The sequence below is a fragment of the Fukomys damarensis genome, unplaced genomic scaffold (genome assembly GCF_012274545.1).
Source record: "Fukomys damarensis isolate Sample0158 unplaced genomic scaffold, DMR_v1.0_HiC HiC_scaffold_17, whole genome shotgun sequence".
Classification (NCBI taxonomy): domain Eukaryota; kingdom Metazoa; phylum Chordata; class Mammalia; order Rodentia; family Bathyergidae; genus Fukomys; species Fukomys damarensis.
This window is the reverse complement of record NW_022900929.1, coordinates 57,423,809-57,437,296: the sequence shown is the minus strand read 5'-3', so window position 1 is coordinate 57,437,296 and position 13,488 is coordinate 57,423,809. Positions and strand designations below refer to the sequence as shown.

Genomic DNA, 13,488 nt, shown 5'->3' with positions numbered 1-13,488 from the left:
GCCTTGCAGAGTTTTTTTTGTTTTGTTTTTTGTTTTGGTTTTTTGAGACAGGCTCACTATGTAGTTGAGACTGAACTAGAACTCACTGTGTAGCCCAGGGTGGTCTTGAACTCACAGCAATCCTCCTGCCTCAGCCTTCCGAGTGCTGGGATTACAGGCGTGCACCACCACACCCGGCTTCACCTTGCAGAATTTTGACATGACATAGAAGGCTTTTCATAATTAGGAATAATATTTTAAGCAGGTGGGGGGGATAATATTTTAGGAGCCAAAGGCACATGCCTGTTATTCCAGCACTCAGGAGGCTGAGGCAGAAAGACAGGGAGCTAGAAACCAGCCTGGACTAAATAGTAAGATCCTGTCTCAAACAACGCCCCTAAAAAAAACAGTTTTAGAGGGCCAGGGATTTAGCGCAGTGCCACTGTGCCTGCCACTCAATCACAAAGTCCTGAGTTCGATCCCTGGTACTAAAAACAAAAACAAAACCATTTTAGGAAAATTAATGTGGACTCAGTGTTAATGGAAATTACATGCCAGTGTAAAATGATGGCCTGATTATAGATTGATAGTTTATAGCATATAGTCAAATGACTTAATTTTTTCCAAAGGAATGGTGATACTATTGACCAAAGGCTTTGAATGTTTCTAGATAAATAATAGTGCTGAAATTTCTTCAATGGGAATATTAACATTGTTTTATTTACCTTAGTTCTGAAATATTTTCTTAAAGATTAAAGACAATTTGTATTTTACATAATTAATAAATTCAGTAACACACCTGCCAAGATAAAATTCACACATTATAAAATTTGCTCTTATAGTATACAATACAGTGTTTGCTAGTATATTCACTGATTTGCAGCCAAGCCCTCTGTCTAATTTTGGAACATTTTCATCACCTCAAAAGATAACTCATAATATATGCTTCATATTTAAGACAGCAGTCCATTTTTTATCTAAAAAAGAAACATACTTGAATAGTAAACTTGTGTTCATATTGAGCCAATTTTTAAAATTCAATCAAGATTTACTACAAAGACTACATGAGAAAACATTGCAAAAGTTATTTTCTCTTTTAATAGTTGAAATTCTCAAACATTTGATTTATGGATTTAAGTAATTCCTTATGTCATAAACAAGATGGCTCGGCAAATATTTTCTTCAACATGAGATTTTAAATCAAGCATAGTCTTTTTGTTAAGTGTTAGAAGAAATATAAAGTCTACTCTTTAAATTGCCAAGAAAATACTTCTAGGAGGCGTCTAAGTTTGCCTAGAAAACTTGAATCACTTTCTCCTTTCATTGAAGATGCCAGTGACAGTGGACGTTCTTATAAAACAGTCTTGGACCGCTGGAGAGAGTCACTCCTTTCCTCTGCCAGCCTATCCCAAGTCTTCCTTCACTTATCCACCTTGGATCGCAGTGTGATCTGGTCTAAATCAATACTTAATGCTCGCTGCAAGATATGCCGTAAGAAGGGGGATGCTGAGAACATGGTACTTTGCGATGGCTGTGATAGGGGGCATCATACCTACTGTGTTCGACCAAAGCTCAAGGTATTTTTTTTCTCTTCTCAGATTAGAATTAAGACACTGAAATGTTGAGCAGTAGGTGATAATGATCATTTATGTGATTTGTTCAGACTGTGCCTGATGGAGATTGGTTTTGTCCCGAATGTCGCCCAAAGCAACGTTCTAGAAGACTCTCTTCTAGACAGAGACCATCCTTGGAAAGTGATGAAGAAATGGGAGAGAGTCTGGAGGGTGAGGAGCATGAAGTCGATGATGATGAAGAGTACCAAAGTGAGGAGGAAGAATATGAGGTAGAACGAGATGAAGATGACTCTCAAGAAGAGGAGGAAATCAGGTAAGTCCTCATATGCAATTGAATGAGTCTGGCAGTCTTAATTAGTTTTTTTTTTTTTTTTTTTTTTGTACCAGGGATCGAACTCAGGCCCTTGTGCTTGCAAGGCAGGTGTGGTGCCACTGAGCTAAATCTCTAGCCCAATTAGGTAATCTTTTGATTAGTCACACGGAATAGTTGATGTCCATAAATTTTTTCTTTATATATATATATATATATATATATATATATCATATGATAAACATTCTAAAACATTCCCAAGGGGTATTGTTTACCTTGGTAGCCCACAGAGAGAGAGCCAAGAGCATGTGCTGTCAGGATTCTTCCTTCTGCTTGTTCTATCTGGGTGGACTCCTATCAGATTAAATGGGGCCGCCCACATGCAGGGTGGGTCTCCCCATCAGTCTGCCTTCCTCATGACAGTCACCTGGAAACATGCTCACAGACACTCCCAGAACAGCTTTACTGAGTTCCTGGGTGTTTCTCAAGCTAGTCAAGTTGACAAGAGTGATCATCATACTGTGTTGCTAGGCCTGCTAAATGAGTATGGAGCCTGGATTTGCCTGCCCTTGCGGCACTGAGACACTTTCCCCTTATTTGACCATTTGTTGCAGGGCTGAAATGAAGGGGCATTTAGTTTTACTAGGGATTTTCTGTGAGCAAGCCTGGCTACAGCCATACCTGGGGAACTGCTTTTTGTTCTTTTTTGCTCCTTTCCCTTTTCAAACATGTGAATCCTGCTGTTGTGGAATCATGTTTTTAATTAAAGGAATTAAAAGATTACATCTAGTTTTATATTTTATAGTCAGAATCAGAATGGAGCAAAAAGGTTCTTGGCTTGGTATTCAGGAAACCACAAGTTGAAGGCTCACTTTGGGGTCAGCCGTTGGCTGCTGCTAGCTACCTCTATATCAATGCTAATGAAAATCCGTAGAATCCTGGGCCAGGGATTTAGCTCAGTGGTGCCCCTGCCTGCTTCACAAGCACAAGGTCCTGAGTTGGATTCCCAGTACCACGAAAAGAAAATTAATAGACTCCTGCTACAAAAAGAGACAAAATAATTGTACTTTATGATTAGCTTATCACTCTCAGGTTTTTCAGGACTGTCGGCTAGGTCTTTTGATTCTCCTGAGGCTTTATTTTAGCTTGTCATCATTTAGGACTTGATTTCCATGATGATATCCTGCAGTCAAAAGTATGTTCATCATAATTTTGTACAATAATTGTGTTTTCTAATGATATTTGTAGCCCACCAAAACGAGGAAGACCACAGGTTAGATTGCCAATTAAGACAAGAGGGAGATTTAGCTCTTCTTTCTCGAGTCGCGGCAAACAAGAAGATCCTAGAAGATACCCTTCAAGGAGTCACCAGAGTACGCCCAAAACAACTGTTTCCTCTAGAACCACTGGTAGAAACCTAAGAAAGATAAGATCTGCTCCTCCTGCAGAAACGAAATCTTCAAGAATTGCCAGTCGTTCTACTCGTCACAGTTATGGCACAGAGCAAGCAGATGTATTTGTGGAACTCCTTAGTCCTCACAGAAAACGCAGAGGCAGAAGAAGTGCCAATGACACCCCAGAGAACAGCCCCAGCTTCCCCAACATCAGAGTTATCCCCGTTAAGGCAGGTGAAGAGTCAAGATCTTTAAATATCACTTCAAGACTTTGTCTCCAGGATAGTGAATCCAAGAGGAGAGGCAGGAAAAGACAATCCACAGGTACAAAATTTAACTTAAACTCTTTCTTTAAAAAGCTGATTTGGAAAAAAAATAAAATAAATGAAAAACTGATCTGGGGCTGGGGATTTAGCTCAATAGTTCCGCCTTCTACCTTGCCAAGTGTGAGGTCCCAAGTTCGATCCCCAGTACCAAAAAAATAATAAATAAAAATTTTGGGGGCCTGGGATTTAGCTCAGGGGTTCAGTGGCCTGCTTCACAAGCACAAGGACCCGAGTTTGATCCCCGGTACCAAAAAAAAAAAAAAAATTTTTTTAACTGATCTTCCAGGTGCAGTGACACACACTTGTAATCCCAGCACTCAGGAGGCTGAGGCAGGATGATTGCCATGAGTGCAAGGGTAGCCTAGCCTACATAGTGAGTTCAAGGTCTGCCTGAGCTACATAACAAGGCCCTGCCCCCCGCCAAAAAAAGAATGATCTGAAAATATTGAATGCTGACATACTTTGGGTCATTTTTAAAGGGCTATACTAAGATACATGAAGTTGGGCCAGTGATTTGGCTCAGTGGCACCATGTCTGCCTCACAAGTGCAAGGTCCTAAGTTCCATTCCTGATACCAAAAAAAAAAAAAAAGATACATAAAGTTATTAGGGAGCAGTCTGACCTCTAGTATACTATTGATTGAAGAGGCAGCTATTTGGGAAATAAAGGTAAACTAACTATCATTAGGCTTTCTACTAGTGTAGCAGGGTAATGCAGTACACTTGCATATAGTGTTCTGTTTCTAATGGAGGTATCTGGCCAATATTTTAAAAGTTTTACTGTTACATATTTCGGTCTCTCCCACCTTTTCTTCCCTCAAACATGTATCACCTAGGCAAGCTCCATTAGGCTAAAGATATGGTGTCCATCGAAGTACTAGCTCCTGGAGCAGGTTGAAGGCAATAAAATGTTTAAGAAGTGGTCACCAGCTATCTTTTTAATTGTGATTTTTGTTTATAGTAATATTTATCAGCTGGGTGTGATGGCACACGCTTGTAATCCCAGCACTCAGGAGGCTGAGGCAGAAGGATCTCTGTAAATTCAAGGCCAACCTAGACAACATAGTGAGTTTAGGGCTAACCTGAACTACAAAAGGAGATCCTGCCTCAAAAAGAACAAAAAAAGCCAGCGATTTAGCACAGTGGCATCATGCCTGCCTTACAAGTACAAGGTCCTGAGTTCAATCCCCAATACCAAAAAAAAAAAAAAAAAAAGTAAAATTTATCTATATAATAATCAACGTAGGGGCCAGGGATTTAGCTCAGTGGTTCCGCCGCCTGCCTCGCAAGCTCAAGGACCCAAGTTCAATCCCCGATACCAAAAAAAATAATAATAATAATAATCAATTTACTCATTTTTGGTTGTTTTTTTATGGTTTTTGTGCTGGGGATTGAACCCAAGGCCTCCGGCATGCTAAACACATGCTCTACCAATGAGCTACGAGCACGTTCCTCTTTATTTACTCTTTATTTCTTCAATTCTATCCTGTTTTTAAGTGAGTAACAATAAAACTTTGATATCTGCTAGGCATGGTAGTACACTCCTGTAATCCCAGCACTCTAAGGGCTGAGACAGGAGGATTGCTATGAGTTGGAGGCCAGCCTAGGCTACAATAGTGAGTTCAAGGCCAGCCTGAACTACATAACAAAACCCTGTCCCAAAAAAGCAAAACAAGCCGAGTGTGGTGGCACACGCCTGTTATCCCAGCACTCAGGAGGCTGAGGGCAGGAGGATTGCTGAGAGTTCAAGACCAGCCTGAGCTACATAGTGAGTTCCAGGTCAGTCTCAACTACATAGTGGGACCCTGTCTCAAAAAACCAAAAAAGAAGTCAAAACAAAAAACTTTGATATTTTAAAAAATGAAGTTAAGTGTTTTTTTTAAATGCTATTGTTTTTCAAAATAATTGTGGATAAGTTGTATTATTCACATACAAGAAGGAATTCAGTGGTATAAAAATGGCACATACTCTTTTTATTCAGGTACCAGATGGTGGTTTGGGTTTTGTTTCTAGTTTTTTGGTTTTAGCTTTTGATAGTACTGAGAATTAAACACAAGGGCTTTGTACTGGACTGCATCCCAGCCCTTCTTTTATTCTTTCTTTTCATTTTGAGACAGTTCCTTCGGGCTGGTTTGAACTTGGGATCATCGTGCCTCAGCTTCCAGAGTGCTGTAATTACAGGTGTGTGCTAACCACACCGGCTAGATTATAAAGTTTTTTAGGGGAAATATTAAGTAATTTTGTGCCAGGAAAATCTAATTTAGCTTTTATTACATTCTTGTCAATTCTGAATTTCTTGCTATTTAGTGAAATAATCCACTTGAATATTCTTATTCAAAAAAACTCTGCAGAAGAAAAACATTTTTGTTATTGATTTGTGGAACTACTAACTCTATTCTAGCAACAAATAATGGGGAAAGTGTGTGGCCTACAAGGAGAGAATTTAAACACCTGAATTCCTAAGAGTACATGGACTATACTGCCTTTTTTTGAAACAGGGTCTCAATATGTAGTCCAGGCTGACCTCGAACTTGAAAATGATCCTCCTGCCTCAGCCTCCCAAGTGCTGAGATTACAGGTGTCTGCCACCACACCCAGCATATACTACCCTTTTCTTAGGTTTCATTATACCTTTCTTGGATCTGTGAAAAAGTATTTTGCCTTAAGAAAAATTTTCATATACTGAAATTAAGATTTTTTTTTTTTAAGGATAATCTTTGCCAGGCATGGTAGTGCTCACTTATAATACCAGCACTCTGAAGGCTGAGGCAGGAGGATCATCACTAGATCAAGGCTAGCCTGGGCTAGTGAGTTCAAGGCCAGCCCAGACTATATAGTGAGACCCTGTCTCAAAACAAAGAAACAAAAAAGAATAATCTTTTACTTTATTACCAATCGCTTTTCTGCCATGCAAAGTAATTTACATAGAGACCTGGTTTCCAGATCTGAAGTGGTTACTTTCTTGGTTTTGTTTTGTTTTGTTTTGTTTTGTTTTGTTTTGAAAGATGTGTTTATTTAAGTATCAATTTATATTCTGCCAAAATCTACTAAGTGTGAGATTTGACAGATGCCCAATCATGTAACTACCACCCTAATCAAGTAGAACAACTGTGCTTCACTTCTCAGACTTTTGGCTAAGATTAAGTGAAGTAGAACAACTGTGGAACAAGATGTGAACATGAAAAAAAATCCCTCATGTTTCTTTGCATTCAACCTCTCCCTGATTTCTTGAAATCTATTCATGTTGCCAAAAGGATAAAATCTAATCACTAAAATGACCTTTTCATATAAAATACACAGGACTATGTTTTTTAAAAAGCAAGATACTTTAAATAGTTGTGAAATAGCTAGTTAGAATTGTTCTAACTGACCTTAATAAACTAGTCTTTGTAGAATATATGAATCAAGATAAGTTTCAGACTAGGGCTAGTTGGTTAAAAAAAAACTAAATAATGGAATTTAATTCTACAGAAATTAGTCTCTGTGGGGCTGAATGTGCTAAAAGGCAAAGAGGCACAAAACTCTCAGATACATGTTTCTGTGTATAATTGGATCTTTGTCAAAATTCACCCCTGCTACAATAGGCGAAGGGTAAAATCTCTACTTTGCCTGTAGTCAGATAACACCTTATCTACTTGAAAAGCTTCACCAATTCTTCCAAACACCAGACCTTATGTTTATCAGCATCTTGAACTCCACTGAACCCAGGAGCACATGCAGCCAAAAAGCTAAATTTTAATTTTTTTAATTTTATTTTATCCCATACCCCCTCAAGCCCCTCCCAAATGTACAAAAGCATTGTTTCCATTTGCCTTCTATTTTCATTTTTTTCTTGTCCCTTCCTTTCTCCTTCCCTCTTCTCTTGCTCCCCTTCCCATTTGAACACTTTCTTCTGATTTCCCAACGCCCACTATTACATCTCAGTCCTTATTTCCATGTTCAGTTTCTCACACCAGAGAAACAATATGGTATTTAAACATGTGTGTCCAATTTATTTCCCTTAAGAGTAGGGTCTCGAGTTCCATCCATTTAGCTATAAATGTCTGAAGCTGCCAGGTGTGGTGGTGCACACCTGTAACCCCTGCACTCGGGAGGCTGAGGCAGGAGGATCGCTGTGAGTTCGAGACCAGCCTGGGCTACATAGTGAGTTCCAGGTCAGTCTCAACTACATAGTGAGACCCTGTCTCAAAAACAAAAATAAATAAATAAATGTCTGAAGCTCATCCTTCTTCGTGGCAGAGCGGTATTCCACTATATTTTTAAAAATACATCTTTTTTATCTATTCATCAGTTGACATGCATATGAGCTGTTTCCAATATTTAGCTATTACAAACTGTGCCGCTATAAACATGGGTGTGCATATATCACTGTGGTATGATGCTTTTGATTCTTTTGGAAAGTTACCAAGAAGAGGAATAGCTGGGTCAAATGGAACCTCTAGTTTTAGTTTTTTGAGAATTCTCCACCCTGATCTCCACAGGGGTTGCACCAGTCTGCACTCCCACCAGCAGTGGAGCAGGGTTCCTTGTTCTCCATGGTCCCTCCAGCATTTTGTTTTGTTTTTTGAGACAGGGTCTCACTATGTAGTTAACACTGCTCTGGAACTCACTGCGTAGCCCATGCTGGTCTCAAACTCACAGTGATCCTCCTGCCTCAGCCTCCTGAGTGCTGGGATTACAGGTGTGCGCCACACCACGCCTGGCTTCAGCACTTGTTATTGGTTAATTTCTTGATAATGGCCATTCTTTCTGGAGTGAGATGGAATCTCAGCATTGTTTTAATTTGCATCTCTCAAATGACCAGTAATGTTGAACATTTTTTAATATATTTATTTCCCATTTCTAATTCTATATCTGAGAAGTGTCTTTTTATTTCAGATGCCCACTTTTGCACTGGGTCTAAATTTTGGGGGTCTGGTTTTTTTTTAGTCTTTATACATTCTAGATAATAGTCTTTTACCTGAATAGCTGTGTTTTGAAGTTTTATTAAGAATATAATATGCTGTAAGAAATACTAAAGAATTACTTTATTTCATTTTATTGTAGTTGAAAATATTTTTAATAAAATGGAGTAAAAATACATAACCATTGTGTTCTAGATTTTTATTTTGTACCATTCTTTTTATGATCTATTCCTATAAATGTTTAATTCAGTTGAAAATTTTTAAGATCAAAAAGGAAATATGACTTAGTGGTGCTGTGCCTGCCTAGCAAGGGCAAGTCCTGAGTTCAGTCCCTGGTACTGCAAAAAAAAAAAGGAAATACGAGTATTGGTCCAGATTTTCAAATTTCATCAAAAATAACTTAGTTGTCAACTGTTTACAGAGTATCTATTTTGTTCGAGTTTAGCTTGTACTTATTCACTGTAGCTTGTATGATCAGTGTTTTATTTGATATTGTCTAAAAAGTCTCTATTTATTCAGAGTCATCTCCAATGCCACTGAATCGAAGGAGCTCTGGCCGACAGGGTGGTGTTCATGAATTGTCTGCTTTTGAGCAACTTGTTGTGGAATTAGTACGGCATGATGACAGCTGGCCTTTTCTGAAGCTGGTCTCTAAAATCCAGGTAATATAACTGGACTTTGTGAAATATGTTCATCTGTGTTATCTGATTTATCCTCCTGCAACTTTGAAGCTGTCAGAACACCTGTATTTTAAAAAGGCATACATCCTGGGTAGGTTAGTTTCTTGAAAGTAGTTAGCATAGTCCTGAATCCCTTGTAATCCTGTGACCAATTCTTTGTAAACAATGACAATATGATTAAGAAATCTGTATTTTTATTCTATATAATGAGTATATCTAGAGTTAATACAGCTAAATATCATCAGTAGTATTTTATGCATAACAGTGGTTCTCAAACTTCAGCATGATCAGAACCACGAGGAGGGCTTATTACAACAGATTCCTAAGCAGTCAGGATGATGGTGCATGCCTAAAATCCCAGTACCTTGGGAGGCTGAGGCAGGAGGATCACAAATTCAAGCCCAACCTGGGCAGTTTTTTAAGGCTGAAGATGAAAATGTAACTCAGTGGAGAGGTCCTTATATTAAAAAAAAAAAAAAATAGAATTCCTGGGCCCCACCCCAGAGCTTCTGAGCATCTGGGTTGCTGCCTGGGCATTTCACTGCATTTCTAACATGTCCTGGCCCAGAGACCATACTTTCAGAGGCACTGATAGAAAAGGGAAATGCTCTTAAAGAGCAGTGACAGCTCAGCCTAACTCAGGGATATGAAATGGTGCTGTAGTTATCTATATGTGTAGGCCGAATGTGATGTGCTGTACTGGAGAGAGAACACTACTCAGTTCAGTCATAGAAGTTATAACTGTATTATAGATACGGAGAAGAAACGAATGCTGATATGATTCTTTTTTTTAACAGGACCTAGGCAGGCACAGTGCTACTGAACTAAATCCCCAGTCCCGATTTGAATATTTCAGAAGAAGCATTTGACAGGGGAAGATGAGCAGAAATTAGAATGAGGGGGTTGAAACAGGGTCTCACTATGTACCCCAGGCTGGCCTCAAATTCACAGCCATCCCCCGTCTCGGCTCCCAAGTACTGTGTTTACAGGCATGTGCTACCATGCCCAGCCAGAATTTTTTTTAATAGAGAAGAAATATTAGGACTGCTCATTTGCACAAAAAAAAAAATCTCAAAAGTAAAAAATGAAATAAAGATGTTTTAGGAAACAAGGACTAAGTTAAACACCCAGAAATGAAAGTACGGGGAATGGTGGACAGTTTGAATGGAGTATAGACGTAGATACAACTGTATCATAAAGAGCCTCACTTGAGCTCAGTATGGTGGTACAGTACATGAGTGCAATCCAGCACTTGGGAGGCTGAGGCAGGAGAATCACTCCAGGTCAGCCTAGACTACATAGCAAGACTTTGTCTCACAAGCCAAAAAAAAAGTTTCACTTGTCACTGTTTAATGAATATTCCTGAGTAAAAATATTATCAGTATTCTACTTTGAGATTTCTGTAGCAAGAATGTAAAGAATTAATATTGAGTAGCAACTAATAAAAATTAAATTTTCATTTGACTCATTTTTCCTACATAGTTTTTATGCTGGATTAAGCTTTTTCACATACATTTTATTCCTTATTACAAATTCAGTAATGCTCATCAGGAAGATTTTATAGACATACATGTATCTATATGCAGATGGAGAGAACCATGAGCAAAACTTTAGATTTTTGCAGGATGTATCATGTACAGGTGTAAAATCCCTACAGTGAGTGTTCTGTGTGCCTAAAATGTAGCAATAAATGTTTTGCTATTTTTTTTAAAAGTTAACATTTTGAATAGCATCCAACAGGCTGCTACAACACTGTAATCGTTGAAAATGATTTAATGGAATACTAGTGCTCAGACTAACGTTAAGTTGCCTTTTTATTTGTACCGGGGATCAAACTCAGGTCCTTGTGCTTGCAAGGCAGGCGGCAGAGCCACTGAGCCAAATCCCTGGCTAAGTTGCTTTTTAAATGCAAAACCTTTATATATTTAACCACTTATTTCCAATAAATTTTTGTATGACAGATATATCGGAATTATTTTACAGGTACCAGACTACTATGACATCATTAAAAAGCCCATTGCCTTAAATATAATTCGTGAAAAAGTGAATAAATGTGAATATAAATTAGCATGTAAGTAATTTATGTTTTCCTTTGAAAATTATTTTTGAGGCTGTTTTTGTTTCAAATGATATATGCTAATGTAGTTATATAAATGACACCCAAAGAGCTCCTTACAATGTTTATCTCATTGCATAGGGACAAAAAAAGTAGATTAGGGTAGAATGTGTTAAAGATATTTTACAAAATGGGAAGGGTAGGGGAAAGGGAATAAGGGAAAAGAAAAAAAATATGAAAAAATGGAAATAAAGTGTTTGTAAATAGGGAGGGGAGGGAGGGGGTGAAGGGAGAGCACGGACAAGGGGAAAAAATGAGAACCAAGATCTGTCATGTAAAGGTACAAGATCCCAATGATGAACGTAATTGTACTGTATCCCTTAAATGTACCAATAAACTCAATAAAAGGGAAAAAAATTTTTAAAGATATTTTACAGAACCCTGTCTTACTAAAAGAAGTTCTGTATAATATGTATAATTACATAAGTGCACAATTTCAATAAAATAATTTTTTAAAATTTTTGGTACCAGGGATCAAACTCAGAACCTTGTGCTTGCAAGTCAGGCACGGTGCCACTGGACTAAATCCCTGGCCCATTTAAAAATATTTTATAGTTAAGCACTTTTAAGCCCCAGTTCTGCTAAGTTGTTTCAGAATCATCTCTTTTCTAAAGAAAATAGTGGGCTTACATTTTCTTAATAAAGTTTCCAGCTATGATGCCAGCAAAAATTGTATTTATAATTTACGTACCTTCATTCTAATCTTGTTTACTTCTTTTCATTTCTAGCTGAGTTTATTGATGATATCGAATTAATGTTTTCGAACTGCTTTGAATACAACCCTCGTAACACGAGTGAAGCCAAAGCTGGAACCAGGCTACAAGCATTTTTTCATCTTCAGGCTCAGAAGCTTGGACTCCATGTCACACACAGTGATGTGGACCATGTTAGCACACCAGCAGCTACAAAAAAGTCACGAATCTAATTTTTGTCCTTCTAAAGGATATATTTCAGGAAAAAAAAATTGTTCATGAAAATGGAACATTAAATCATGCTCTAAAGCAGATGTGTGTGTAAAGCAATAACAACTGATTGACCACTCGAAGTGTGGCCTGCACTAGTCTCAATTTTAATATTAAGCACTCAGGAGAATGTAGGAAAGATTTCCTTTGCTACAGTTTTGTTCCGTATCTAATAAGTTTGATAGATATATGGATACAGTACTGGTTTACAGAGGTTTTTGTACATTTTGAGATCATTCATGTGTGCAGATATCTTGGAAAATATTTTTTCACCCTATGATTTATTTTGTCATTGATTATTTTTAGAAGTTGTGGTATTAAGGGGGAAATATCTTCATAGATATGCCTTCTGTTATAGCACACTTTAGAAAAAAATGTGTATATGTCTTAAGAATTGTTTAATGAGCACATTCTTTCAACACTACACATGAATGGATCCAATTTTATATCCCTTGAAGTGCTGTACCAGTGCTGGCTGGACATATTAAGTCTGAGTTTATTAACTAGATATTTATTTAGCATTCAGAGTAATTTGTGAATTTGTTTTGTATTTATAAAATTTATACTTGGAAAATGTTAATTTTTTAAAAACATTTTACTGTTTTTTGTTTTATTTCTCTAATTTCTTCAATGTTCAGAAATTTCATCCTCCCTTTCCCCTGACAGTTCTTTCAGTTTTACAGAACTGTTTTACAAGTTTCTATGTACAACTTTTTAAGTGTACAAATAAAATGACTTTTTTTTTCAAGCATCCCTACTTTCTGGAATTCTTACACATCAAAATTAGGCTTGAAGGGCCAGGGATTTGGCTTAGTGGTTCCACCACCTGCCTTGTAAGTGCAAGGACCCAAGTTTGATTCCCAGTACCAAAAAAAGAAGAAAAAATTAGGCTTCTGCATGTGATATGTACAAATCATAGGAACAAATACGATATTGTGCCTGAGTCTCCAAAGCAGTAATTTGCATCTTTTTTTTTGGCCCAGATCCTTCAAGAGTAAGAAAACTTTCACTAATTCCTGTAACATTCTATAATTCTTAAGTTGTAAGAATTCTTGTATAAATTCTTAAGTTGGAAGGAAGAAAGTTTGGTAGTTAAGAAGCTGTATTAAGAATCCTAGTTAAGGAGCTATACTATTTAGCTTTCCATTGCTAGGACAAATACCTGATACAACTTGAAGGAGAAAGAGTTATTTTGGTTCACAGCTTCAGAGGTTTCAGTCCATGATCTGCTGCCTCCAGGGCAG

General features: G+C 37.7%; 1 protein-coding gene across 2 annotated transcripts in view; it reads left to right on the top strand.

Annotated features, from left to right (window-relative positions):
- The window catches only part of Baz1a (bromodomain adjacent to zinc finger domain 1A), a 102,929-nt gene extending 90,029 nt beyond the window's left edge, over window positions 1–12,900 (top strand). For both annotated transcript variants that reach the window (XM_010633602.2, XM_010633600.2), the window contains 6 exons: window positions 1,309–1,556; window positions 1,643–1,866; window positions 3,112–3,581; window positions 9,006–9,148; window positions 11,150–11,237; window positions 12,011–12,900. In XM_010633602.2, the coding sequence (XP_010631904.1) occupies window positions 1,309–1,556; window positions 1,643–1,866; window positions 3,112–3,581; window positions 9,006–9,148; window positions 11,150–11,237; window positions 12,011–12,207 (1,370 nt within the window). In that variant the 3' untranslated portion in view covers window positions 12,208–12,900. The remainder of the gene's footprint in view (window positions 1–1,308; window positions 1,557–1,642; window positions 1,867–3,111; window positions 3,582–9,005; window positions 9,149–11,149; window positions 11,238–12,010) is intronic.
- Window positions 12,901–13,488: the final 588 nt, after the last annotated feature.